Consider the following 26,015-nt stretch of genomic DNA (forward strand, 5'->3'; position numbering starts at 1 on the left):
AGGTTAGGTTTTTTTTTTTTTTTTTTTTTTAGTTTTTAGTTTTTTTTCAATTTATTTATTTGTTTATGATAAAAATAAGTGAGTTCCTTAGTTTGTAAGCAAAACTCCATATTTTATTTTTAAATATTTTAATTTTTGGTTATTGTGATTAAAAGATGTAAGTTTAATATTTTGATTTTTTTCACTTTCTCACTTTTATTGTTGTATAATTAAACATGCAATATTATTTATAAGAAATCAGGCTGATTATTGAGTGGAATGATGTGACAGTGACCTAAAACGATGTGACAGGGATCAAGAACATAAATATGAATATTTAATTTTTTTTGTGACAATCGATTAGTTATTACGTGTTCATCCATATGAAATTTAGTAGTATGATTGTGTATTTTGACATCGTATGATACCCGAACGACCCATTAAAATTACGTATCTCGTTTAAATTTGGAATTGTTTTTGAAGTTTTAGGTTTAGTAGGGAATTGGGGAAGGAATGGTGGGGAGTGTTGTGTACAAGGGACCAAGCGTGATAAAGGAGATAATATATGGAGTTGGGGTAGGGCTAATGGCTGGTGGTCTCTGGAAAATGCACCATTGGAATTACCAAAGGAGAACCAAGGAGTTCTATGAGTTGCTTGATCGTGGTGACATTACTGTTGTTCTTCCAGAGGACAATTAATGTAATTTTCGTGTTTTTTTGTAAAAATTAATTAGCTTAAATTGTAAGTTTTGTTTTCGTTTAGTTTAATGTTTATTTAAATGCTTTAAATTAGAAAGAACGTTCCTACCATTCTAAAGTATAGTTTCTAAATTATCACCGCGCCGAATTGTTAAGAATGAGAAATAGAATTGAATTGAAGGTGTGTATTTATATTCATAACTTTTAAATATACTATAAATTAAATCAAGAATATCTAAAATATATTTTGTAAATAATATATTCTTCGAATTCTTAAGTATACAGGTATTCATATGATTTACGAGTATAGTTTCTAAATCATCTACGACATTTTTCTTATGGAATATCGCTTCTCGAGGTTTAAATTTTACCTCACGAAAGAAGTAAATTCGACTTCGAGGAGGGAGTGATATTTGAACGGCTAGACTATTGGCTAGACTATTAACACAGTGAGGAACTACAATCCATGAAAAATAATGAGTGTTTGGGTTGAAAAAAAGAAGGTAGATGATTTGATCACGATCGAGTGACATTAACTTCAGCTTAAACCCGAGGATTTTTAGGGAGGTTTTAATCGTTGGCTCGAGATTTTTGGAATATTGGAGTTTGAAGAGGAGGAAGGATATAAGCCCTCAACCCACAATAGATACAGAGAGTGGAGGATTTGTTGTCTTGGGGCTTTGATTGTTGGTTGGAGTATGAAGGATGAGGAAAACTGGGTTGCTATAGTTTAGTTTGGATTCAATTCAGTCAAATCTCCAGTTCTTGAAGGCAAGTTAGAAGAAGAAGAAGAACCTGAATCTGTTGATGTGCCAGAAGAAACTTCAAGTTTGGAAACCAAGCTGCTGACTCTACAAGATCTTCTGGAGGCTCCACAGGGATTCAAAAATGGAGGTTGTTCTGGGATGGAAACCTTCCTCTCTCCTTCACTGCTTAGCAGTTTCACCACCGTCGCCATTGACGGTCTTAAAGAAGCTAGAGCTTGTGTGCATAGCAGCCCTATTTGCAGAACATCCATGGCTTCCTTTGCAGGGTAATCCTTGTTCAAGCATGAGTCAATGGCTTCACTTAATCTCCCTGATTTGTACAGATCCCAAACCTGTGGCATAAGAACAATGAGAATATTATCAACTTCCTCTCTCCTTATATGATTGGTAGTCATGAATCTTACTGTTTGGAGGAGTGGGGTAGAGTTCTCTGTGAAGGAACTGTTTCGTCTACCGCAGACGATCTCGAGTATCAGCACTCCAAAACTATAAACATCTGCCTTTTCGGTAAGCTGTCCTCGAACGAGATATTCAGGAGCCATATAACCTCTGTCTCAACGCACATTGTTCAATTAAGAGTTTGAATAAAGTCAGATACAGATTGTGATCAAGATAGTAAGTAGAACTCTCTTACAGTGTCCCGGCAATTCCGGTGCTAAGATGAGTCTGATCGGCTGCGAAATGCCGAGCGAGGCCGAAATCCGCAATCTTTGGATTGAAATTTTCATCCAGAAGAACATTACTACTCTTTATGTCTCTATGGATTATTCTCATCTTACAACCTTCATGAAGATGTGCAAGCCCCTCAGCTGTTCCCAGGATAATATTGAAACGCTGCTTCCAATTCAGAATCTGAACCTTGTTCTTATCTAGGAGAGAAGAAGGTTCATGAGAAATCAAGCACAAAGAAGCATCAAAAGACGGCTAAAAAGAGCGAAACCTTACCGAAAATGAACTGATCGAGGCTCCGATTCGGAACATACTCGTAGACCAGCAGACTTTCAGGTCCTTCAATGCTGCAGCCTAAAAGGGTAACAAGGTTTTTGTGTTGGATTCCACGGATCAAATTCACTTCATTGAAGAACTCATCAACCCATTGCCTGGTATGGAAAACCAACCTCTTCACAGCAACAATCTGCCCATTTGGAAGAGTTCCTTTATATACAGAACCAGCTCCACCTTGGCCTATCTTACTTGATGGGCCGAAGTAATTAGTGGCCTTTTCAAGCGTTTCATACTTGAAATTCACATCGGAATCCCTAAAGGAAATTGGAATAAGGGATTGTTTTTTCTTCTCTGGAAGAACAGAAGAATGCAATGGAAAATTTAGAGGAATCAACAGATCAATCACAAGATTCTTGACAATTTAGCTGCTGATAGTAAATGCATAACATACAGGGCAATAACAATATCTCCATCCATTGTTTAAATCTGAAAATTTAGCTGAGCTTACCTTTCTTTAAGTTTGATATTCTTGTATAGCATGCAAAAGCAGCTGAAATGGCGATGATCAAGGAGGCAACTGAAGCTAAAACAATGGCAGCTACAGCTCTTCTTCCAGAAAATCCTGAATCAAAGTATAAAAAAGAGATAAAGAATAAGAATTATAGGAAATGAATCTTCAAAATTTTCAGTTCATAGATATAGATTAAAAGATTTCAGTTCATAGAATCAAAGCTAAAACACAGTTCATAGATTAACATGCACCAAAATTTTCAGTTCAAGTTGGGAAATCTCCAAAATCTAAACAAGAAACAGTCAATCAACAAAAGAAATTCTGAAGTGAAACAGTTCAAGAATTAAAGAAACAGGGGTTTCACCGTTTTGATCATCATGATCCTGTTGTTCAGCCTTATCATTGAAGAACTTCACAGTTGAATACCTCAAATAGCACCCAGCATTCAGAGCCCTCCCTTCCCTACTCGGCAAGCAGCTTCTAATGCTCCTCCTCGCCTTCTCCAAGCAAGCCCTACAACCCTCAGGCTCAACACTCCCCCAACACTGCGCCAAACCAAACAGTCCATTAACTTCACCAATCCCAAATCCGCCATTCGCCATGGCCGTCCTCGTCACATTCTCAACAACAACCCTAACATTCTCTCCAAACCCTAACTTATCAGATTCATCGATTTCCCCCAATTCCGAGGTACAATTCACAGAATCCCTAAGGGAATCGGTGGACTCTTTGTAGAAACTGTAATTGTCGTACCGGAGGAAGCATCCATCGAGGAAGATCCGGGCGGAGACGGCGGGAAGGCAACGAGGAAGGGCGGTGCGGCTGGCGGCGTAACAGAGAAGGCAATCGTTGTGAGAGAGATCGTTGAAGCATTGCGATAAGGCAAACATCGGGGGAGTAGAATTGACGAAGTGAGTTGTCCAATTGCGAGTTGTGAGAAGCTCGGATATGGCTTCCATTTCTTCGATGAAGGTTGGGATGAATCGGGATTTGGGCGGAGGCTTGAAGGTTCCGCAGATGCTTCCGGCTTCGGAGATTCGGGGATCTGAGAGAGAAACAGAGAAGAACAGGAAGAAGAAGAAGAAGAAGAAGGAAACTCCATGGATGAAAATGGAAGCCATGATTTTACAGTAACTGGAAAATCTCTCTCCGTGTACAGTGAAGTGTTTGCCGCCATGGATGGAGCTTCTTCAAACATAAATAAATATTTAATAATTTGAATATTATTAAAAATAAATAAATAAATAATAAATAATAAATCGACAATGTGAATGCTTCGATGCATGTCCGACTCTCTCACCTTCCTACTTTGTTGGAGAATGGCGCTCTTATTCCAAGAAAGTAGTTTCTATAATAATTAATAAATTAATAAATTAATAATACTAATTTTTGTTTTTTTTTAATTATATATTATTTGTTTTTCTGTAAAATTGAGTAAATTTCTTAACATGTTGCAATTCTTGTATCTCTTTTAGCTAATAGAATTCGGGCCAGAATTAAAATAGGGCTTAAATTTTTATTACGAATTTCAGCTTGAAATTCACATAAACGAGCTGCTGGGTTATTCACGTAGACGAGCTGAGTAGTTTATGCACGATTTGTTGAAGAGTACCATCGAGCTGAGTAGAAGTCGACCTACCCTTTTTTAAGAGGGCTTGACCTTATTTTACGTGCAAGTCTCAAATCATGATATCCATGATTATTATACCTTATTTAACTAGACACGTGTAATCTTATATATATTTTTTCACATGATCGTCCTCTTTTTTTCCCATGTCTTACCATTGCTTGCTCGGTTTTCACTTACGTAGGCATTGATTACATGACATTGAAATTTTATTCACATTTCTTGATAATATTTCAGGATGAGTCAATGAAATGAAGTGTTGAAAACTCTCGTTAATTTTTTTGTTAATTAAAAATAAATTAATTAATTGTCACTAATTTTTTTATTTATACTACTGTTTAATTAAAAAGTTCGTACTTATAATATTTAAATTAATTAACGAAAAAATTGTACACCAAAGATCAAAATAAACCTTAATTAGGGGTAAAAATATAAAATCTTAAAAGCCTAAGGGCTAAATAGAAATAAAAAATAAACTTTTTTTTTAAATAAAAAAATACTGTTCTCGAAATTTAAACAAAAAGAGACAAATTTCTCTTTTGGTATTTATTTGTAGAGAGGGAAAGAGAGACTATGATTGGGCCACGACGCACCGTTTTATGAAGAGTTGGCCCTATTTAATTTAATGCCTTCATCATCCCCACATTGTTCACATTTCTTTTTCTCCATTAATTTGGTTGCTTGTGGCCTCACAAATTTAGTTTCATTTCATATTTTAATTATTTTGTTCTTTTCTTTTTGTTTTTTTTTTTCTCAATTACCAGACGTATAATAATAAAAGTAGATACGGTAGTTGGCAAAAGATTTTAATGACACTATTTGACATGAAAATAAAATACAATATTTCGAACCGATGCTAACCTAATAAAAACTACTCTCGCTATGATATAATTGTGTGAGAACGTATTTGTAGAATCAAATATAGTCGTTATAGTAGTTCAAATCCAATATCTCGAACACTCGAGCGTTACTCCACAAAGTTGTTGGTTTATGAAAAATATATAATCGGTTAAGATCGATAATTGAGGTGTAAAGCATAGTCGAGTATGTTACGAGATATCAAAGTGAGAAAGATGATTAGGAATGGGGCATTGGGTGGGTGGTTTCATTAAAGGCAAAATCAATTTTGTCTTGAATGGTTGAGAATGTGTGTTTGAATAACACAAATAGTTCCAAATTTGTGCTTTTTTTTTTGCTGTTTGCTTCAAAAATTCAATTGGGTCACTTTCATTCACCTAAAATTTGGTGTCATCCAGATGTATGAGAGAGATGGCCATGGATCATAATTCTCAACTTTGAAGCTTTTGTGAATCATAATTGTTAAAAAGACTCTAATCTAAATGGCGGAGAGGGTTGAAAATGTGTGTCGATCTTGAAAGAAAAAGGGAGCGGGATGAAAATCTGTCGTCTTGGAAGAAAAAAGGTTGTTAAGAAACTTTACGTTAGTTCACACCGTTTAGTTCTCTAGTATTTTTTTGGATGACATATATTTCTATGTTCAAATTTATAGTGAGATCTCACATTAGTTGGGGAGGAGAACGAAGCATTCTTTAGAAGGGTGTGGAAGAGAAGCACGAAAGAGAAAGCCTAAAGAGGATAATGTCGGTTAGCAATGGGCTTAGACCATTATAGATGGTATCAGAGCCAAATATCGAGCCTCAAAAGAGATAGACACAATGCGATGTGCCAAAAAGGATATTGGACTAGGGGAGTGGATTGAAAATCCCACATCAATTGGAGAAGGGAGTGTCAGCAAGGATGTTAGAATTTAAATGTGAAGTAGTATTTTAGGGTGTCAGCAAGGACATGACATTGCTTTGTAGCCTATGTACCCAAAATGTAAGCCCAAAATGTAAGCTCAGGGTGTCAGCAAGGACGTGACGTTTCTTCATGGCCTACGTACCCAAAATGTAAGCTTATAACTTCAGACAAAGCGAATCCAATCCAATGTAAGAGACAAAGTGTCCTCAAAGATTCAAAATTAAAAAGAAGATTATATATAATCAAGCATGTCATTCATGGCTGTAACATTGTAGGGTATGATCAAACCTATGGAACTGATACATTTACATCATTTGGTAATAGCATCTACAATGGGTTCCATCTCCTATTCCTTTGCATTTGTAGTCAGAATATTTGCTATTTCAACATCACGCTTCCTACTTTTGTAGGGGAAGAGGTACACAGAAGAAAAGAATTAAGCAATCAACACTAACCATGGATTCAAAATTTGTCGGTCTTGCTACCACTGGTACGACTGAGGGAACCACTTCATCATCAGCTCATGTTTCAGTTTTATAATCAACATGAAAACACCATAGCTTGGAATATGGATCAGTCCCATCAGTACATACCTGAGATTCATCAAAGAAAATGGGTCCATAATCAATTTTATTCAATAAAAATCACTTCTAAACATGAATGGACAATTTTGATGGTAAGAAACTAGTGTTTAATAGTGTAAAATCAAACATTAAAAGGATTATATACAATCAAAGATGCTCTTAAGAATTGAAGAAACCTTGCCATGCGAGAAGTAAGATTTAAAGAGAAACTTACTAGTGAAATGCTGAGAGAGAATGAAAATAGCTTGGCTTAGCAACTTATGGAACAGAGCTTTATATTGTTCCATTCAGGTTTTACGTTAATATTTTATAAACTATTTCATCAGAACCTAAAACTAACACGTTTTATGTTCATTTATTTGGTGAACAGATCTCTACACTGACAATGTTTAGCTTGAAGTTACATCTAATAGTGTAGGTGTTATGTTTCAAAATAGATTTGAACTTCCTTTGCAAAATGATTTAAGAATTAACAGCAAGGACTAGAATGGCTTTTTGAATAGAATTTAGGAAATGAGTACCAAGTTTATGGACCAAAACGGGAATCAAACCTTTTTTCAATGAATTTATACGATATAATTCCTAAACTGGGATGGAATTGCAGATCATGATGGATACTCACGTCATGTGAAAGCTGATGTCAAATAATGTTTGAATAAAAAATATGAGTCCGTACCATAATGGGGCATAAGGAGCAGACAGATCAAGAAATGGATATGGCCACCTGCAGAAAAGAAAGCCAACTCTTGCTATTATCTTGATGAATTTAGGTAAGAGTTGGAAAGTAGGACGCAGGGGAAGTATAAGTTACCCAATCGAAACAACTGCATGGATGATCCACTGGAAAATGACATAAATACCCGTCCATAAAAAGAAGAATGAAATTCGAAAGCGTGGGAGCGTCTGCAGAGGATTGACATCAAACAGCTTTTTAAAAGAAGGGTACAAGAAAGAGGGGAAAAAAAAGTCATTCACGGAAGTACTAATTTAGTCTCTAAACATCTATTTGCAATATTTTAGTCTTTGTACCTTTAATTTTACAGTAATTTAGTAGTCCCTAGTAGCAATTTAATGAAATTTCTTACATATGTATATAAATATATTGATTAGGTACCAAACATATTTATAAATTACAAAGCATTACATAATAAAAATGGACAGATTTGACCGTATTTTCGTATTAGAGATTAAATTATTACAAAATTTAAAGTAGGTGGCCTAAATTGTTAGTGGAGGGCCTCTAATTCTAGAAACTAAGATTCAATTCTACAAACTAAGGTTCAAAGACTAAATTGTAACTTTCCCAACCGAAAAGTGATGTATAAGGGGAAACATTACCAAGCTATTAAGAGCAGTTTCACCGAGAAGTAAAGCCAAATTCAGCGTGTGCATATTGGTCGTCATCTGACATTATGGAGATAACTGATTGAGATAGAACAAACCTTAAGCAACGGAGAATTAGAAATAGTCATAAATGAAGAATTAATATTCAACAAATATTCTCAAGTGACTATAACGATACTAATTATAGCTATTTCAGAGCTATCATTTGATGCATCTACTCTCTCTAGTGGGTCTCAACTATAGAATGGGGGAAAATTTTCATTAACACAGAAAAATGCAACAATTTCTCAGAGTTTTGCCTTTTGGGTCCACCTGCATCCAAGCAAACAACATAATAAAGCCAAACATTTTTCTTGAAACCACGGTACTTACAAAGCTGAAATTGTAATCTTTGATGGTAAGAAATGGAAATATGACGAACCAATAAGTGCAATCAGTGAGTACAACTGCCCCTGCATTTATCTGTTTAGAGAAAAGAGAAGAGAAAACAAAACAAAGTTGATTCATAGTTCAAACAAATTTGAGAATTGATCTTTCATAAGTTAAATCGAAAGTTAACCTGGAATAAAACTTCAAAAATATAACTCCAGATGTCGGCAGGAGAAAATCTTTGCTCCTTGGAATATGAAACTATATTTCCCCCAATTAAATTTGAGGGCTTCCCAGAAAGAAGAGGAACATGTTGCCCTTCCTCCATATCATTCTCATTAAGATGTTCATTAAGACCTTCGGTTCTTTTTCTGTTGCAGATAAAAACTCCATATATGGAAATTACTGACCCACACTGAAAAAAAGAAATTTAGATCATGTACTACTGAAACATTTGAAGAAGCTGAAATACATTGAAGTGTGTGCTATTAATCAGTACTGAAATTAAGAAAAAGAGAACATACCGCAAAATATATTGTAAGTAAAGTAAATGTCCACCTGCAAAACAATGCATGCAACAAAACAGTGTCAGAAGAATATAAAGGTAAAAGGGTTCGTAGCGCTTGAAAAGATGGTGGTAAATGTTAGGAACCACGAATATACACAATGGTATGATATTGTCCACTTTGAGCAAAGCTCTCATGGCTTTACTTTTGGTTTCCCCAAAAGGCCTCATAGAGATATATTCCTTACTTACAAACCCATGATCAACCCCTTAATTAGCCGACGTGGGACTCCTCTCCCAACAATCCTCAACAGTAAATTGCATCACTTATAGGAACATAGTTGACATAATTGACGATAGATGGATCAAAATATCAGCACTTGAAAGCCACTGTCAAAAATTTCCAACTTCATGAAATTATGCAAACTGACATATCTTCCCAGTAAATATCCAGAACACCCCAAATCGCCTCCATCCTTGATGTTGAATCCATAATTTAAATTCTTTATTTTAACTAAGAACAAATGAGACTAATTAAGACCAACCACTGTCCCAAGGGACAATTAAACAACAAGAAGTAAGTGACTAGAACACCTTATTCAGAGACAAAACACAATAGGTTTGATTTGCTCTACTTTACTTTAAGATAGCCAAATGATAATCATAGTTATTAGAGAATGCTTACTGGGTATAATAATAAAATGTGGAAGCCCCGTTAGCCAAAGTCTTCACAATAAGCGAAGCCAACATCGAACTGAACGCACAAACTCGAAAAGCCAACATCCAGATTGGATGAATCTGTCTGAGACATGGTCTCCAAGCTTCAAAACTCCGAAGTTTGTTTTTATCTTGCTGAGTTTCTTGTGTGCTGTGTCCTAATCTATCCTTAATTTCATATTCCCATATCATCCATATTGCTAAGGTAAAAGAAGCAAATACCCAAATTGCACAGATCAATACCCTCCAGTTTAACCAGTAACCGAGGGTCGTTGCATCAGCAGTAGTCTCGAACAGCATCCTGAGAGAGAACATCATGAACTTACTTCCAAATTTCGTGGATCATCCTCATATTTCTAACACAACTTGCTAATTCACTGTGTTCATTAAATTCTATTCCGTATCACAACCGATCTAAACACATAATTTCGAAGAGTTTTTAATCATAGAAGAAGGATCCTCTGTAATCAATATATACTTCCAGATCAATGCATTAAAAGAAAAGCCAGGTTCAAACTCTCCAATCACGGCATAGACTAGTAAATGTAAATCGCATATCGTCAAAATCTTAACATAATTACATTCCTTAATTGGAAAACTTTCAATCATTACTACGTAATTCAATTAAAATCCATTCCAAGCTACTGAGTTCTGAACTACTATTTTCTCAAATTGTAGCCTCATTTCATAAAAATTCCACAACACGTGATCATGCGGATCAGTTTAATTCCGATTCTCTACACGTTTTTCTTCATATTCTCAGCAACCAATCAGACTGAATGCAATCAAATGAAAAATAGACCACTTACAGAGACATAAAATGGGAAAAAGTGAAGGATTCTGGAAGAGGAAAAAGAATTTGAAGACGGTTCCAGTTCGAATCTTCGCTTTCGTTGATGGCGACAACAGATCTTCGCTTGAAAAGACGAAAATGTCAAAATCAAAGAATAATGGTCAGGGACTGCTCCAGCTCCGCACTAAAAGTTCGCCACATCTCCCGAGGCGGCATCTATGGAGCTTCTTTTTCGATGAACGTTGGAATTTGACAATTTCTCAGCCTCAATTCCTTTTTTAAATTGTAAAGTATTTAATATTCTTTAAAATTTCATAATTTCAACTATGCCCTTCAACCTTGAAAATCTTGCCTTTGCCCTCCTAAACTTCAAATTTGTTCAAAAGCATCCATTCCATTAAGAAAATTAGAATTTGAAATAGATCACTTAGACTAGCATTAACAATATTGTTATTGGTAAGTAGAAAATAATTGGGGTGTACACTTGGTCCGGTTGAGTTCAAACTTTTGGATCTACTCAGATTTTAGGTTAGTTGACTTCGGTTGACTCGGCAAAAAAAAGAAAATTGAACTGAATTTTTTGAAACAAAAAATTCAGCCAAAAAAAAATCTAACTCAACCCAATCCTTAACAGGTTCGAGATATTTAGGTTTATTCAAGTTGTTAATATGAACCCTCTTAAAAATTTGATTCAATTGAAACATATTGATATATGAGATTGTTTAACATTTAGACTAGTTTCGAGACACAATAAAATTCGAGACATCCATTTTAAAATATAAATTTTTGGTTAGGTTGGAAATATTTGATTGAAATTGTTTTTGTATGTTTCTTGTAATTGCTATGAATTGGGGTAATCAAATATGTTATGGCTACTCAAAAGAATTTAGAGACTAAAAAAATTAAACAAACTTGATTCTCAAAGTTGAGTCGTCTAAGAACAATAAAGACACCAAAACGTTTGAAGAGGGCACTGATTCTAGCGCCTAATAACATGTACATCTCATTCAGACAGACAGACAGCCAGCCAGACAGACATCACTACATTTACAATTCAAGTCAATTCTCTATTACAACTTCATAGCAGCAGCGGCATGTTGTTGTGTGCAAAATTCAAAAACACATTCCCCCAAAAAAAATGAGGCCTGTTTCATCAAATATTGGAGGATTCAGGCACACACTACCCCTTGTCAAACACAGACCCCCTCTTTCTTTTCCACCAAAAACTTGGAGGCTTCCAACCACTTTAAACGCCATAAAATATTTGGGTCTTTTCATAGTTTCCACAATATAACCAGATTACGCACCAAAAGGCCTATATAAACTAACTAACTAACCAACCTCCATTGGCCCGACCTTTTCCCCTTCAAGAAGTGGCCTTGTGGGTCATATTTATCTGTCTGCTTCTCCCTTACTTTGGTCATCTTGTGGGATCATGCCTTCCTCGACCTCTTCTTGAGGAGGATATGAGGGGCGAGATCTCTTTTCATATTCTCCACTGTCCGTCCTATCGCTGGGTGATTTTCTCGAATCCTTATCTGGGTTTCCCTTTTCCAACATTGCTTTGTGAAAACTCAAAACTGGAGAACGTTCTCGTACTGCAGGAGCCCGGTTAAAACGGTTTGGACTTCGGCTTCTACTACGGCTACGACTTCGGCATTGGTTCCAGCTTCCTGAACCGTTCTTACTAGCATTTTCATTTCCTCGTGGAGGAATGTTGTTACGCTCCATCATTGCTTGGTGAAAACTCCGTACTGGAGAGCGTTCATGTGAAATGGGTGGGCTGTGATCGCAGTTCCAACTTTTAGTTCGGTCACCTCCCACACCCCTTGGAGGACTCCGACTGCGACCACAGTTGTTGTATCCAGAATCATACCTGTCATCAAGGGACAGTAAAATCATTTAAAAAAAAAAAAAAGAAAAAAGAAAGAAAAACACCCCAACATTCTCTTTAAGATGTAATTAGTACCTCTCTCGTGAGTCAAAGTCATATCCACGGCCACCACCTCGTTCTGGCTTGGCAGAAGAAAAGGAAGACATTCCCAGTCCACCCCTACCACCAGAATTTGAATCATTGCGCCCACCCCGACCCCCGTCACGACCATCAGAGCCAGAACCCCAACGCCTGAACTTGGCCATTCCATAGCTTCGAGAAGCCATATCACGAAGTTCTGGTGGGACTCGCTGGTTAGCTCCCTCCAAAATTTTTATCAGATCTGAAGCATACTTGGCGTCCTGCTCACCAAAGAATGTGTAAGCAATACCAGTAGCTCCTGCTCTTCCAGTTCGACCAATCCTATGGACATAATCCTCCACTCCGGATGGGAAATCATAGTTAATAACAACCCTGTAATGAAGTAGATATTAGAAGATAATACGCTCCACTGAAGCAGTTCTGACATTGATAACAACCCTGTAATGAACTAAATACGGAGATGCAAACCTGATGTCTTTAATATCCAATCCTCGAGCAGCAACATCAGTAGCTACAAGCACAGGAGTCCTACCGGTGCGAAATTGGCCAAGAACATGATCTCTCTCACCCTGGGATTTGTCTCCATGAATTGCAGCAGCTCCAAATTGGCGTGTAAGATTGCGAGCAAGCTGATCACACATTTTCTTTGTAGAACAGAAAATTATGACTTTTGATCCTGGTTCTTGAGATCTCAATATCTGCTCCAATCGTCTATGCTTCTCCAGTGGTGCTAAGGCTTCAATATGCTGCAATTCAGATCATAAGTCCAAATTTCAAAATTTGAGAATTTAAGCCATTTCAAACAGAATACCTACAGATGAAATGAAACACACAAACAACCTAACAATAAAGTGAACAAAATGAAAGTTGTTCCCAAATTTTGAAACCAGGTAATGTTAAGCTCATACCTGAGTGATGGACTTGTTCGCAACAAGCTCGTCAACATTGCCAATATTGACTTGAATAGGATTAACAAGCAGATCTGATGCAATTTTGCGAACTTCTTTGGGCCAAGTAGCTGTGTACATTAAGGTCTGCCGTCGAGCAGGTACCTCTTTTACAATCTTTCTAATCTGGGGTTCAAAACCCATGTCCAGCATCCGATCAGCCTCATCTAGTACAAGATATGAAACCTGATGTAGACTGATTCTCCTCATCTCGAGAATATCATTCAAACGACCAGGAGTTGCAACTACAATATCTACTCCACGGTCTATATCCCTCAATTGTGGACCCTTTGGTGCTCCTCCATATAGACACTGTAAATCACAAATAATATTTAGTTTGGGCCAAAAAATCTATGGAATATTTAATCCAATTTCAGCATGCTTAGGAGGCGAGGAAGCAGTTACAAAGTAATCGGAGAGAAAATAAAAAAAGAAGCTAAACATACACAAGATCATGGGGTACTTCCGAAGAATAATGCCTTGCCTAACAGATAATAAAACCAATACCCCACAGGAAATGCAGCATTACACCATGTTGAAATTCTCAAGTGTCTTCCCAATTCTAAACATTTTATTGTTCATGTCATCAAAGTGATCACAAAAATCATGTCACTACCATAATTTTGTTCTGAGCAAACAGTTACTAAAGCCAAGACGTCAGTGCAAAACAACATGTAAGAACATTTAAGGCATGAGATTAGTAAGTATTCACCATAAGAAAGTGGACAAACCAGCAATAATTTGGAGATGGAATTATAAAGCTCCAATTGAACTGAAAAAATAATAGTAATGAATAAAACCTATATTAGAACAAGCATACCGCACAAGAGATTCTTGATGATTTCCCAAACTTCACGGCTTCATCTTGAATCTGTGTTGCCAATTCCCTTGTTGGTGACAGCACCAAAACAGTAGGGCCTAGCTTAGGATCACTTCGAATGCGCTTGAGATGAATAAAACCAGGTATTAAGTACCCAAGAGTTTTTCCTGAGCCTGTTTTAGCAATAGCTACAATATCTCTACTTTGAAGAGCAATTGGCCATGATTGCGCCTGAATTGGAGTTGGAGCAGAGAACCCTGCATTATGTACCTGGAAAAGTCACCCCTATTAAGCAGAGGAGGCTTCAAAATATCTGGTTGGTTTTCATTTTTCCATTTTTACACGAATACGCTAAGTCCAGAAGAAGCAGCATCCCCCATATGCATGTGGCCAATGCTTGCTGATTGCAAGCTGCAGAAGGAGGAGGCCTCTTCTTTTGTACAAACTTAGTGGGACTGAATCATCACCAACGGCAGTCCCGGCTGCAAATATGGGTGATTCGGAAAGCCCTTCCCAGAAATTGGTCCACCATAAAAGGGCACTCCAAATTAAAGCAAGCCCCCAAACAAAGAGGGCACCACAGCGTACGACATTAGCTCCTCCCAGGAGCAAATATCGCACCTGCGACAAAAAAGTACAGGTGACAAAAAGAATTAACATGACCCCAGCAACCACTAAACTTTCAGCAGAAACATTGGTTTTCTATAGCTGAGCATTCCTACTGAATTATCAGCCATGGCTATTCTACAAAGATTAAAATCAACAAAGTCATAGAACAAAGTGGAAAATCATACCTCCCTAAGAATCTCAGGTGGGAAACCAGTGGCTTCAAATGATGAAAATGGTGGCGGCACATTATCTCCCTAGCAAAAGAATTAACAGAACAATCAATTCTACTATGAGAAGAAATATAATGAACATCATTTCATTTGCATTCAGATAATGGAGGTAAATTTCGAGAGGATAGCGGATTAAGATAACACCCTAAAGAAGCACAGAAAATCCAATCAGCTCTAAGAAAAAATAGAAATGAATTTTGGTGACTACATTCTAATGACCTTCAAAACTAGCACTCACCGAAAAAGTTATTTCATGTCGCTGTCGATAAGACTCTGCAGATAAACAACTTCCAGCATCTGACGGTCTATGTCCTTTCAATGATGCTCCTCCATGTCCAGTACTAGATAGTCCATTTAAGGTATCATGTGACTGAAAGGTTTCACCCCTTGCAACCTGATGTAAAATTGGGTCACACTAATCATATACGATTGAGTGCATAATACTTATTATATATTCACATCTCATATGTTTGACCAAAATGTCTGAAGTTGTTTTATAACATAAAACGACATCCAAAATCATTTCAAGAAATTAGTTTGCCAGAACATTTCATTTAAGTTTATAATCAATCAAATTTTTAGATAATAATATTAAAACATACATAATATAAGAAGAGTTGATACTAATGGCCTTAAAAAGTTTTAGTACCAGAAAGGTCATGGAAGATGAACATGCTAAAAAGTTAAAAGTTCAACATTCGTTAGGGTTGAGATACAGTGTACGTATTTCCTTTGTAATCAAATAAAAAAGAGACCTAATATTTGTGTACTTGACTCTACCTCATGTTTGGGTGCCCCATGGGAAACTCTTCCATACTTATCGTTACTTTCATTCAAATTGTTGCCATAAGAGTGGCCTGAAGAGGGCTTTTGAACTTGAACTGAAGAACTTATGGACACTATTGATGAATTAAGAGGAGCAGCAGCCACAGGTCTCTCGTATTGGGTGACATTAGTTTCTGGATTCCAAAAGTAAAGATACCCTGTTTTTCCATCAACTAAACCTCTCCATGGTTTGGGAAGGGTTGGATCCTCTGGCGCATATCGTGGGCCAACAGACACAGCAGTAGCAGTAGCCGCCATAACAAGGGAACAGAAGATACAACTCAACGGCTGAAAAAATAAATACAAAGAATTAGATGAGATGTCCGTGCAATGCTCACATATGCAACTACGAATAACTGTAAGAATACAAGACTATGACTAGACGGAAAAAAAAAACTGCTGGCAAATCTAGGGCAAAACGTTTTGAACTAATTGTAAGAATACAAGACTAGAGGAATCCCCTCTGGCCACGGTAACCACTAAGCACTAGGCTTCCAGAAGATAGAACCATGAAGGGAAAATCAGCCATTATCTTTAAAAGAAGTACAATAAACACTGGATCTATGCTCTTGCGATGGCCATTTAAGACAGATAAACATAAACATTAAACAATAAATCTAGGACGAGATCAAACTACCAAAAATCTCAATCCTTATTCCGAGCTAATGCACGAACAGAAACACAGAAAGAACGAAAAATCATTCAAAATCAACCTGTCTCGGAGCCTCCGCCAACCGCAGAACAGGTTGAGGCCTTGAAAAGAAAGATACAATCGCACGAAAACCTACGCGCTACAGCATATGCTGAATTCTAGAGAAATGAAAGCAAAACTGAACGCCGAGCGGAAACAACCTAAGATTCTCCAGACCCCATCAAAAGTGAACAAAAAAAAAGCACGAGCAACATAAATCCATGCCTTCAACCAAAGATTCTAAACAAATAAACAGCCGAAACAAGAACCCCAGAGAAAATGCAACCCTAAACCAACAAGGCAGCACCAAAATGAAAGGAAAACCGCTAGATCTGCAACTCCAGCAAGGAAATTCGGGAAAATAGGATCCTAACCTGAGAGAAATGAGGCCGCGTGGAAGGAAAACGAACCGAAAATCGAAACAATAGGTATGCGTTATCTCTCTACCACGCTCCCAAATGCAGAGAAGCGTAGAGAGAGATGGTGGAGCGAAAAAATTGGGAATCGATTGCTATTTATACAAACTGGACGTTTGGGTGCGGTCACGGCCTTCACTCTAACCGTGGTTAATCTGATCCCAACTCTGGTTACCTCATATGCATAAAACATTCGTGTATGTTTTAAAATCTCTTTTTCGTCGTCAAACTTTCAATAATATTTTATTTTTAATTCTAAAAAATTTAGGTTTATTTTATTTGGATCCCTCTAGTTTCAAAATATTTATTTTAATATTTACCTTCATTTTAATTTCCACAAATTAATCACATATTTTATATTTTAAGCAAAATTATAAAAAAAAATCAAATGTTATTTTAAAAGTTACAATATCGTTGGGCTATTTTAAACAACATTTTAAAATTTATCATGAAATATAAATCTTTTAAACAGTTAAACAAAAAAGAAGGTTATATTTTAAACTTGGAAGAAGGTTATATTTTAAACTTGGAGGACTAGTTTGAGTGAGGCAGAATGTCACAATGTCTAACTATGAGGAAGGTAGGTTGTGACTGTCACGTTGTTTAAGTGAGAATGTCACAGCCTAACTATGGAGAAAGTAGGCTGTGATCCTCACACGTTGTTTAACTATGGAGAAAGTAGGTTGTGATCCTCACACGTTGTTTAACTATGGAGAAAGTAGGTTGTGATCCTCACACGTTGTTTAACTATGGAGAAAGTAGGTTGTGATCCTCACGTTGTTTAACTATGGAGAAAGTAGGTTGTGATCCTCACACGTTGTTTAACTATGGAGAAAGTAGGTTGTTTAAGAGTGGGAAAGAATGTCACAATCTAATTACGAAGAGAGTAGGTTGTGATCCTCACGTTATTTAAGTGGGGAAGAATGTCACAATCTAACTATGAAGAGAGTAGGTTGTGACCCTCATAGTGCGACAAGAGAAGCGATGACCCTCGAGTGACACCCATCCAACCACGCGAGTGTCTAGACAAGTGTCATGATGCGACCGAGGAGGATGGTGCATCATCTAACAAACCACATTGAGTGGGCATTGAAGAGAAGTCGAGACATGAGAAAAATATGAGCAACAAGTAGACATGATTTTGGCAAACGGTCATACTACGTCATGGAGCATCCATCCGACGTCTGATTAACACCAAATTTGGTGAGCATTCATATTTTATGTGATGGACTTAACTCCAGAACCACATATCCAAAATCTTTACGAAACCCCACAGTGGCGCTATTGGCTTCCTATAATAGGGCTGTCGTGTTCAGGGGTGGCGCTATTGGCTGTTCTAAAAGCAAAATATAGTGTACAACAGAGACTGAACAACACAGGCCAGCTAAATAATGATAGAATTAAAGCCTCATCCTCCCAACAGTTAATTATTTACGGAGCCAAATTACTTTGTTCTATAGAACACCACGTTTTTTTACTGCAGAAAGAGGCTTTACAAATCAAATCATTCAGTTTTGGTGGCTATACACTTGACCAAATCTAAGATTCTAAAGTAGTCATAAAACAAGATGGATTCTTTGCCCTCGAGTCCGTCTCGAGTGTACCTATTGCTACCCGTAAGGTTATTACAAGGGCTCCCTCCGACTACGAGATCGAAACCTCCAAATAAGTTCATATAGTATTGTAACCTATCTGCATCTAGCTCTTGCACATCAGCAAGATCAATCAAAGTACCTTTTTGGTTCGTTTGCTCCCACCAACTTCGCACAATGTTTCGGTTCACTTCTGAGATATCGACCGAGACTACATTTTTTAGCGGGATACCGAGGCGATGAAGTGCCACTTCTGCACCTCCGATACCAGAAAAGAGCGAGAGGAGATTGATTCCTCCTGGGAACATGTCCTTCAAAACCGAAAGATGATACGCCACGGTGTCGACCTGAAACAATGCAATGTTGTAGCCAAATATGTCGTAAGATATCACAACCGTCGAACGTGAGTCAATTTCTATCATTAAATTGGGTCGTATTCAAAAGATAATTTCAGTGTGATCTAATACGATAAGACTCGGGAGGACGAAATGATCGGTACCTGGAATGAATTGCCAAGAGACTTGTATCTATCTGTTCTACTGATTCCACCCCCTCTAGTATGGTTCTTGGGGAATCCCAAAAGCATTTCTACTTCATCGGGTTCGAGTGGGGCAACCTTATTTTTTCCGACCCAAACCAAATTCCATTTTCGACATTGTTCTACGACAAACTTTTGCACATGTAATGGCAGATCCCGTTCGCCATCGTAATCTTCAAGAGCTTTACGAATCCTATCGGTCAATCGAGCACTTCCAATGCAAGTTTGTAAACAATTTAACTGTGTTCTAAAATCCCATGAAGGCCACCATTTCCTTGTTAAAGGAAATGCTTCATGAACAGTGTGGGGAGGCAAAGGAAGAAGAGGAAATCTGTTATGTATTGGGAGATTATGAACATAGCCTCTTTTTCTTGCAGCAGCACAGAAATATTTGGAATCAACAAATTCGGGTTCAACGTCGTATAAGAAGCGGGAAATTGTATTCCATACTCCTTTGGGAGCGAGCGCCACATTTTCGTAGTAAAAGTAGGGAGGTCCCATGGCTGCTTCTGGAATTTTTCTGTGAACTGTAGGAGACAGTTCATTCGGAACCCCGAACCCAACCATTGGGTTTGGCAAACGAATTGTCTCGTCGTCGTCGTCATCAAGGCACCTCGGCTTCTTCTTTTTCCATGGCTCGTAATCACAATGCCTTCTCTTTTTGAGCTTACTGCAGGCATTGAGATTCGTCGGCTTTGGCTGTTCAAATAATATCAGCACAGACGTTTAAGCGGGTTTCGTTTCCGTTATGACGCGTGCAGAGCTTTAAGATCAAGAATTTGATAAGACAGAAAAGTTACCCTATCAGGGAGATCACCAAGAAGAACATCTGCAGCCTTTGAAATTTGAGCAGCAGATATAAAATCTGTCAGCTCTGCAATTGAGGAATGCACACCTGCCAATTTTAGAACAATTAAGAGAAGTGATGCTTAGATATTAAAGATTTATAAGTCCTACAAGGAGGTACTAGCCACATCTCTCTATTGCTGCATAAGCTTCATCTTCAGAGTATCCCATGTCCACCAAGAACATCCTTTTGTTATCAACATCGGATACTGGTTTTGCAGTCCCCTACACGACGAACCAAACTATCATGAAACATGAGTAGCGTCGAATATAGAAGTAATTCATAATCATCCGGTTAGGATTGATCTAAACCAACTCATTATGTATACAATTCAACGTGTCAGCTACTAAACAACTTATTAGAAACACAAGACAACCAATCAGAAATATCACCAAATCGCTCGCCCTTTGGGGATGCCCTCAGCGTCGAGGAACATGTACTAGGGTGTATATGCGACTCGTTCGGACCATGGACCGAGACAAAAAAAAAAAGAAAGTACAAAAGTTTTCCCGTATAGTGAAAAATACCAGCATCAGATACCGGTTTTGCAGTCCCCAACACGATGAACCGAACTATCATGAAACGTTGAGTAGCAAGGAGGGATAAGCATTGACCGACTCAAATTTTTTTAATGAAACACCTTCTCAAAATGAAGGAAAGAATGCCACAAATGGTGGGCATTTTAGCGGGCAAATCTTTTCCCTATCTTTTAAGGGGGTCGACTCAAGATTTTGGAAGGAATCCTTTAGCTAGCTTTGTATATCTGACACGAGCCATATGGTTTATACTTGATCTTGTAAATCTACTTGCAGTCAATGGCTTGTTTCCTATTAGTTTTCGGTTTCATTCCCGCTGCTGTAAAGGAATATCTGATTCTGATTCTTTCATTCGGTAAGGGTTCCTATATATATATAAAAAGACAAGCCCCTAAAGGAAATGGCTCTAATTGAGCAAAATAGAACCTATAGAATAATTACAAAAGCTCATCGACGTCGAAGCCCAAGGGACTAAACCAAAGAGACCACAAGATAGAGCACACAACCCGACAAGCCATAAAAATCGGCCCTTTTCACGAAAGGACAAATGGAGGATGAACTCTCCAATCATATCACAAAATGACTAGAAAGCAATCTGCTCCATGAAACCAAAGAAAAACAACCGACCTCATTTTCAGAATCACTGTCTGTATCAGTAAAATCATCCAGAAAACTTCCACCGTAATCTGAAAACGAGTCGTCACTATCGACATGCTGCTGCTTCGGAGGAGAATTTTCAAGAGCCTGCCAGAAGAAAAGGAAATGATCTCAACATATATAAATATGAAAGAGAAGGTGACAGTTGCTAGTCAGTGATAGATGTATAAGAAAAGAAGGTCATGACGACTTCTAGGCAACGATCTTCGAGTATCTTACGAAACAACTGGTTGAGATCTCAACAATGTCCCAGACACGTGAAATCCAGTTCCTTAGGCTAAGTAAATACGAAATGGACAGTCTAATATGTCGTCATCTGAGAAACTCACCGACATCGTGAGGAGAGTCTCAAGTATAGAATTCGTATTTTCCTCTCCTGGATAGTCCATCAAAACACATAAGAAATTACTAAAAATCTTGTTTCGTTTCTTATAAAAACTATTAAATGAACAAATAAGAAATTACCGTTTTCCTCGATAGCTTTAGAAACCATTTTTGCAGAAAATCCCATTCCAATAAATTGATCAACTATCTTCGAGTTCGAAGGACCTGCAGATGAGCTTCCCTTCGTGAGGAAAACAAAAAAGATAAATTAGAATTAGTAACACAACAAAATCCTATGCATCAATCTAAGCTTGACATTGTCAAAATAATATTGTCTAGTGTTTTTTAACAAACCGAAAACTAACACGGACAAACTTTACTACAAATGTCGACGTAAAATACCATATTTTCCTCGACACCAGGAAACGCCAAGCTCGCATGAGAGGCTAAAGGTATATTCTCAATTTCTAGCTCATCTTCAGTGTCCCAGTCAATGTTATCAACTTCAACACCAAAATCGTCCCCAGCCTACACAAAATAACGTACAAGCAGAGTTGAACCAAACAGTAAAAAGAGAAAAGGAGAAAAGAAAGGGCTAATTGCTTGGATATTTAAAAGAAAATAATTACATAATAGTCCCTGATATTTTGAATTACTCAATTTTTGTGAGATCCCACCTCGGTTGGAGAGGGGAAACGAAACCTACTTTATAAGGGCGTTGAAACCTCTCCCTACTAGACGCATTTAAAAAATTTTGAGGGGAAGCCCGAAAGGGAAAGCCCAAAGAGGACAATATCTACAAGTTGTAGGCTTGAGCCGTTACAAATGGTATCAGAGTCAGCCACTAGGCGATGTGCCAGCGAGAAGGGTGAGCTCTGAAGGGGGTAGACAAAAGGCAATGTGCTAGCAAGGACGCTGGCCCTGAAGGGGGTGGATTGGGGGGGTACCACATCGATTGGAGAAGGGAACAAGTGCCAGCGAGGACGCTGGGCCCCAAAAGGGGTGGATTGTGAGATCTCACATCGGTAGAGGACAATATCTACTAGTGGTGGGCTTGAACTGTTACAATTTTACCCCTAATATTTTATTAAGTCAACTAAAAATTACTATTGCTTAGAATATTGTTTGAGAGAGGAATTTCATATACACATACCATCCTTATGTCCTGGTGGACTATGATTTGGTGGAAGATGGGGCCTTCAAGCTGCAAACAAATACAACTAAACATTGAGAGGCAAGAGATGCCGTTAGAATTCATTAAAAATAAATAAATAAAATAAAAACTTGCAAACCGTTTTTTTTAATTCATTACAATACGACCCTTGAATTATAGAAATTAGATAATGAATCTAACCCAACCATAATTTCGCTTATAATTTAACTAATATTTAATATATGCTTATAATTTCGCTCTATCAATTTTTACCCTAAACTTTTAATTTTATCAACTATTCAAATTATTAATGTCATCGACTATTCAAATTATGTTAATTTACCCGCAAATTTTAACGCTCACTAATTTAAAAAAAATTAAATTCGATAGGTGCGAAAGACCATCTACTAAATAACTCCACCAAAACTTATCGTATTCGTCTAAGTCTAATCAATTGCATACCGAGAATACGATGTATAATTCATTCAATGTACATAAGAATATTAACAATTTCTCCCATGAAATGTGTCACAAGGTATAAATTGCAACATTTTATAAAAGTTTATGAGCAAATTACACCTTATTATATACACCCTGCCAAAAAGTTAGGGTTAAAATTGATTTTTTTTTTCCCTTATTTTAATTAAATTATTTGTATAAACATAAACAATAATAAAAACTTTTTTTATTACCACTTTCTTCTCTCCCTAAGAAAGGTTCTTCGTCTTCCCTTCCGTAACCGATCCCCAACAAATCGAATGCCTAATTTTCAACAGAAATGATGAACAGAAACGGAATCAAATCCGGTATGAGTGTTGTTTCTCAAGCATCCGATTCAAACCACTCGAAGACTAAGAAATTTCACATGCAAATGGAATCAAACACTCGATCCTACTTTTTACGAGCGATCAGAACAGAAATACAGGGCCGTCGAAAGGGAAAAGGTGATTAAAAATTGAAAATCAAACTTTCTAGATCTGGAGAATTCGGAAACGAAAATTAGCGAGGAAAAAACAAACGTACCTAAGAAAAATGAGTTCGTTGGATGAAATTAACTCGGAGAAAAATGCCGAGAAATAATGCGAAATCTCTCTGTCGCGCTTCTGAAACTGGAGAAGCGCGGAGAGATGGTCGCCGGAGAGAATCAGAGAACCATTTATGTAATCGCCGATGAAGGGGAGGGAAATTGGTGTCTTCCGCCGTCGAATCTCCGGATTGGATATTTCACTTTCACTCTCTAACCATGGTACAAAGTCATTATCTCGAAGTTCAGTTGAGTTGGGTTGGTTTCGTTTGATAATTATTTTATTTTATTTAAAAAAGAATATTCGATATGCAATATTTAAGAGTGGGGTCAGGTTGGTCAGCTTTATCCAGATGCTTTGAAATAAATAGTTTATATTTTATTGAAAATAGACTAAATTAATAAAAATATTCATAAATGTTGTATTTTATTTAAAATTTTAAATTAAATAATAATAATAATAATACTATTCAACTTTATAAAAAGTTTTACTTTATTTAAAAAATATTTTATTTTTAAAATATTGTTATATTTAAAAATATCTATAAAATTTTAAAAATAATATTAATACTATTTACCTTTATATAAAATATTTATGATCAAGAATTATCTCTAAACTTTTTAACATTATTTTTTAAAATTTATCAATATTTTTTTAAATTTGTACTAATCATAAGGTATCTTTAAAATTTTTTAAAAATATTTAAAAGATGTTTTTGGAACTTTTAAAAATTAAAGGTATTTTTTAAATAATTTTTTCAACTTTTTGTTTATTATTTTTTTTGTAGTATTTTTTTTATATATAATTTTTTAGAAAAAATTTAAAATTTAAGAATATTTTTATTAATTTAGATGTCCATTTCAATAATATCTCCAACTTTTAAAATTATTCTTTAAATTACATTTCAATTATTTAAAAATACTAAAAAAAACAATTCTAAAATTTTTATTAATATTTTTATTTTTTTTCCAAAAGTTTATGAAAACGGGACTGTTAGTGTAACCTTTAAAAAATAACATTAATTTTAAAATATCATATGTTTGAATATTCCACTCGTGTTCAGTGAACAAGGTGTGTATAAATATAATATAAAGTTGATATGTACCAGGACTTCGATGAAGGAGTTCAGTTCATTCGCGCTGATGACATGAAAGTTTGACCACTTCTCTTCAAACTCGCGCACCGCCAATTTCGGTGGTTCACTTCCTCCTAATAGGTCTTCAATCTTCCGGTATATGATCACCAGATCATCATCGTGATCAGCATTCAGCATCAAATCTGCAGTACGTGATGTTGCGAACTTTACTGGTTCACGGGCGTAACAAGAGTTGTGGTTGGGATAAGCAGTATGTCAAAAAGTCAAAAGTATTCGAGTTCTTACTCTGCCACGTCGGATAAAAAATAAAATTGGACAAATAAATGTTATTAACTTATACGACATATATCTCATGCGATAGAAATTTGAATTCCGGATCCAATTGGAGGGCCCATTATTTTGCATTTCTTATTGGGCTTTCTCGAGGCCCAAATGTAGTAATGAATGCACCGCTTTATCATTTTTCCATATTTACCCTCCCATGGTTAAAACGTTCGCCGTAAATTTGACATGACTCGAGTGAAAAATAATTTGTCGCACCAATATTCACACCAAGCGTAAAAACAACATAAACGGTAATAACGAGAGATTGAACGGTTAATTTAAAAGTGTTGTTTATATTTTATATTTTAATTAAAAAAAATAAATTTAAACTTTCAAAATTTTCAATAATACCCTTCAACTTTAAAAATACGGAGGAATGTTAATATTGTTTACAAAATATAACGACCCAGATCCACCATGAACAAATATTGTCCTCTTTGGATTTTCTCTTTCTGGCTTCCCCTAAAGACTTTAAAACGTGTCTGTTAGGGGAATGTTTCTACACCCTTATAAATGGTGGTTTGTTCTCCTCCCCAACCAATGTGGGACATCACAATCCACCCCCATTCGAGGCCCGGCGTCCTCGCTGGCACTCTTTCCTTCCTCCAATCGATGTGGGACTGCCCCCAAATCCTCCCCTCTGGGGCCCAGTGTCCTTACTAGCACACCACCTCGTGTCTACTCCCCTTCGAGGAACAGTAAGAAGGCTGGCACAACGTCCGGTGTCTAGCTCTAATACCATTTGTAATGGCCTAGATCCACCGCTAGCAGATATTGTCCCTTTCGGACTTTTCCTCAAGGCTTTAAAA

The 26,015-nt window shown here is 36.8% G+C and overlaps 5 protein-coding genes across 10 annotated transcripts in view; 1 reads left to right on the top strand and 4 right to left on the bottom strand.

Moving 5' to 3' along the window:
• The window catches only part of LOC111442219 (putative cytochrome c oxidase subunit 5C-4), a 1,118-nt gene extending 377 nt beyond the window's left edge, over positions 1-741 (top strand). The window contains exon 2 of one of the 2 annotated variants that reach the window (XM_023079524.1): positions 469-741. In XM_023079524.1, the coding sequence (XP_022935292.1) occupies positions 493-678 (186 nt within the window). In that variant the 5' untranslated portion in view covers positions 469-492 and the 3' untranslated portion in view covers positions 679-741. Of the gene's footprint in view, positions 1-462 lie in introns of both variants that reach the window. The other variant, XM_023079523.1, reaches the window with a different exon arrangement.
• A 657-nt stretch (positions 742-1,398) lies between these two features.
• Positions 1,399-4,085, bottom strand: LOC111441429 (cysteine-rich receptor-like protein kinase 42). Its single transcript, XM_023078417.1, has 6 exons — positions 3,266-4,085; positions 2,899-3,012; positions 2,391-2,741; positions 2,080-2,314; positions 1,850-1,994; positions 1,399-1,777 (listed from the first exon to the last, which is right to left on the bottom strand). The coding sequence occupies exons 1-6, from the start codon at positions 4,020-4,022 to the stop codon at positions 1,409-1,411; spliced, it is 1,971 nt and encodes a 656-aa protein (XP_022934185.1). The 5' UTR covers positions 4,023-4,085; the 3' UTR covers positions 1,399-1,408.
• A 2,424-nt stretch (positions 4,086-6,509) lies between these two features.
• LOC111441456 lies at positions 6,510-10,920 on the bottom strand. Of its 3 annotated transcripts, XM_023078451.1 has the most exons (9): positions 10,618-10,919; positions 9,777-10,109; positions 9,111-9,144; positions 8,777-9,001; positions 8,590-8,679; positions 8,212-8,277; positions 7,685-7,776; positions 7,550-7,597; positions 6,510-6,882 (listed from the first exon to the last, which is right to left on the bottom strand). In XM_023078451.1, exons 1-9 carry the CDS (start codon positions 10,623-10,625, stop codon positions 6,771-6,773), a joined length of 1,008 nt encoding a protein of 335 aa, XP_022934219.1. In that variant the 5' UTR covers positions 10,626-10,919; the 3' UTR covers positions 6,510-6,770. The 3 variants fall into 3 exon arrangements, with proteins under 3 accessions (XP_022934219.1, XP_022934218.1, XP_022934220.1); XM_023078450.1 differs by having other exon boundaries at positions 9,777-10,920; XM_023078452.1 differs by lacking the exon at positions 9,777-10,109.
• Positions 10,921-11,495: 575 nt separating this feature from the next.
• Positions 11,496-17,181, bottom strand: LOC111441633 (DEAD-box ATP-dependent RNA helicase 46-like). 2 transcript variants are annotated; one of them, XM_023078693.1, is made up of 9 exons: positions 17,073-17,181; positions 15,963-16,295; positions 15,421-15,576; positions 15,138-15,206; positions 14,344-14,613; positions 13,485-13,835; positions 13,045-13,322; positions 12,571-12,948; positions 11,496-12,477 (listed from the first exon to the last, which is right to left on the bottom strand). In XM_023078693.1, the coding sequence occupies exons 2-9, from the start codon at positions 16,263-16,265 to the stop codon at positions 11,994-11,996; spliced, it is 2,289 nt and encodes a 762-aa protein (XP_022934461.1). In that variant the 5' UTR covers positions 16,266-16,295; positions 17,073-17,181; the 3' UTR covers positions 11,496-11,993. The 2 variants fall into 2 exon arrangements, with proteins under 2 accessions (XP_022934461.1, XP_022934462.1); XM_023078694.1 differs by lacking the exon at positions 17,073-17,181 and adding an exon at positions 16,924-17,047.
• A 1,437-nt stretch (positions 17,182-18,618) lies between these two features.
• Positions 18,619-24,027, bottom strand: LOC111441634 (DNA (cytosine-5)-methyltransferase DRM2-like). Of its 2 annotated transcripts, none has more exons than XM_023078696.1 (10): positions 23,785-24,027; positions 22,762-22,828; positions 22,011-22,136; positions 21,750-21,844; positions 21,614-21,660; positions 21,255-21,371; positions 20,216-20,315; positions 20,045-20,139; positions 19,206-19,943; positions 18,619-19,053 (listed from the first exon to the last, which is right to left on the bottom strand). In XM_023078696.1, the coding sequence occupies exons 3-10, from the start codon at positions 22,046-22,048 to the stop codon at positions 18,619-18,621; spliced, it is 1,665 nt and encodes a 554-aa protein (XP_022934464.1). In that variant the 5' UTR covers positions 22,049-22,136; positions 22,762-22,828; positions 23,785-24,027. The 2 variants fall into 2 exon arrangements, with proteins under 2 accessions (XP_022934464.1, XP_022934463.1); XM_023078695.1 differs by having other exon boundaries at positions 21,750-21,849.
• Between the last annotated feature and the right edge of the window lie 1,988 nt (positions 24,028-26,015).

The sequence above is a fragment of the Cucurbita moschata genome, unplaced genomic scaffold (assembly GCF_002738365.1).
Source record: "Cucurbita moschata cultivar Rifu unplaced genomic scaffold, Cmos_1.0 Cmo_Scf00004, whole genome shotgun sequence".
Lineage (NCBI taxonomy): Eukaryota > Viridiplantae > Streptophyta > Magnoliopsida > Cucurbitales > Cucurbitaceae > Cucurbita > Cucurbita moschata.

What these genes read in the sequence shown, in the direction of transcription:
- LOC111441429 (XM_023078417.1), bottom strand. Translation starts at nt 4,022, where the DNA reads ATGGCTTCCATTTTCATCCATGGAGTTTCCTTCTTCTTCTTCTTCTTC. An exon ending in AATATCAAACTTAAAGAAAG is followed by an intron (nt 2,742 to 2,898) that starts GTAAGCTCAGCT and finishes CTGTTCTTCCAG; the next exon opens with AGAAGAAAAAACAATCCCTT. An exon ending in ACCGGAATTGCCGGGACACT is followed by an intron (nt 1,995 to 2,079) that starts GTAAGAGAGTTC and finishes GCGTTGAGACAG; the next exon opens with AGGTTATATGGCTCCTGAAT.
- LOC111441456 (XM_023078450.1), bottom strand. Translation starts at nt 10,126, where the DNA reads ATGATGTTCTCTCTCAGGATGCTGTTCGAGACTACTGCTGATGCAACG. An exon ending in TTTTTGAAGTTTTATTCCAG is followed by an intron (nt 8,680 to 8,776) that starts GTTAACTTTCGA and finishes TTCTCTAAACAG; the next exon opens with ATAAATGCAGGGGCAGTTGT. An exon ending in GCTCCTTATGCCCCATTATG is followed by an intron (nt 6,883 to 7,549) that starts GTACGGACTCAT and finishes GATGAATCTCAG; the next exon opens with GTATGTACTGATGGGACTGA.
- LOC111441633 (XM_023078693.1), bottom strand. Translation starts at nt 16,265, where the DNA reads ATGGCGGCTACTGCTACTGCTGTGTCTGTTGGCCCACGATATGCGCCA. An exon ending in GACATGAAATAACTTTTTCG is followed by an intron (nt 15,207 to 15,420) that starts GTGAGTGCTAGT and finishes TTCTTTTGCTAG; the next exon opens with GGAGATAATGTGCCGCCACC. An exon ending in TTGGATATTAAAGACATCAG is followed by an intron (nt 12,949 to 13,044) that starts GTTTGCATCTCC and finishes ACTTCATTACAG; the next exon opens with GGTTGTTATTAACTATGATT.
- LOC111441634 (XM_023078695.1), bottom strand. An exon ending in TAAAGCTATCGAGGAAAACG is followed by an intron (nt 21,661 to 21,749) that starts GTAATTTCTTAT and finishes TGGACTATCCAG; the next exon opens with GAGAGGAAAATACGAATTCT. An exon ending in AGACTCTCCTCACGATGTCG is followed by an intron (nt 21,372 to 21,613) that starts GTGAGTTTCTCA and finishes TTCTTCTGGCAG; the next exon opens with GCTCTTGAAAATTCTCCTCC.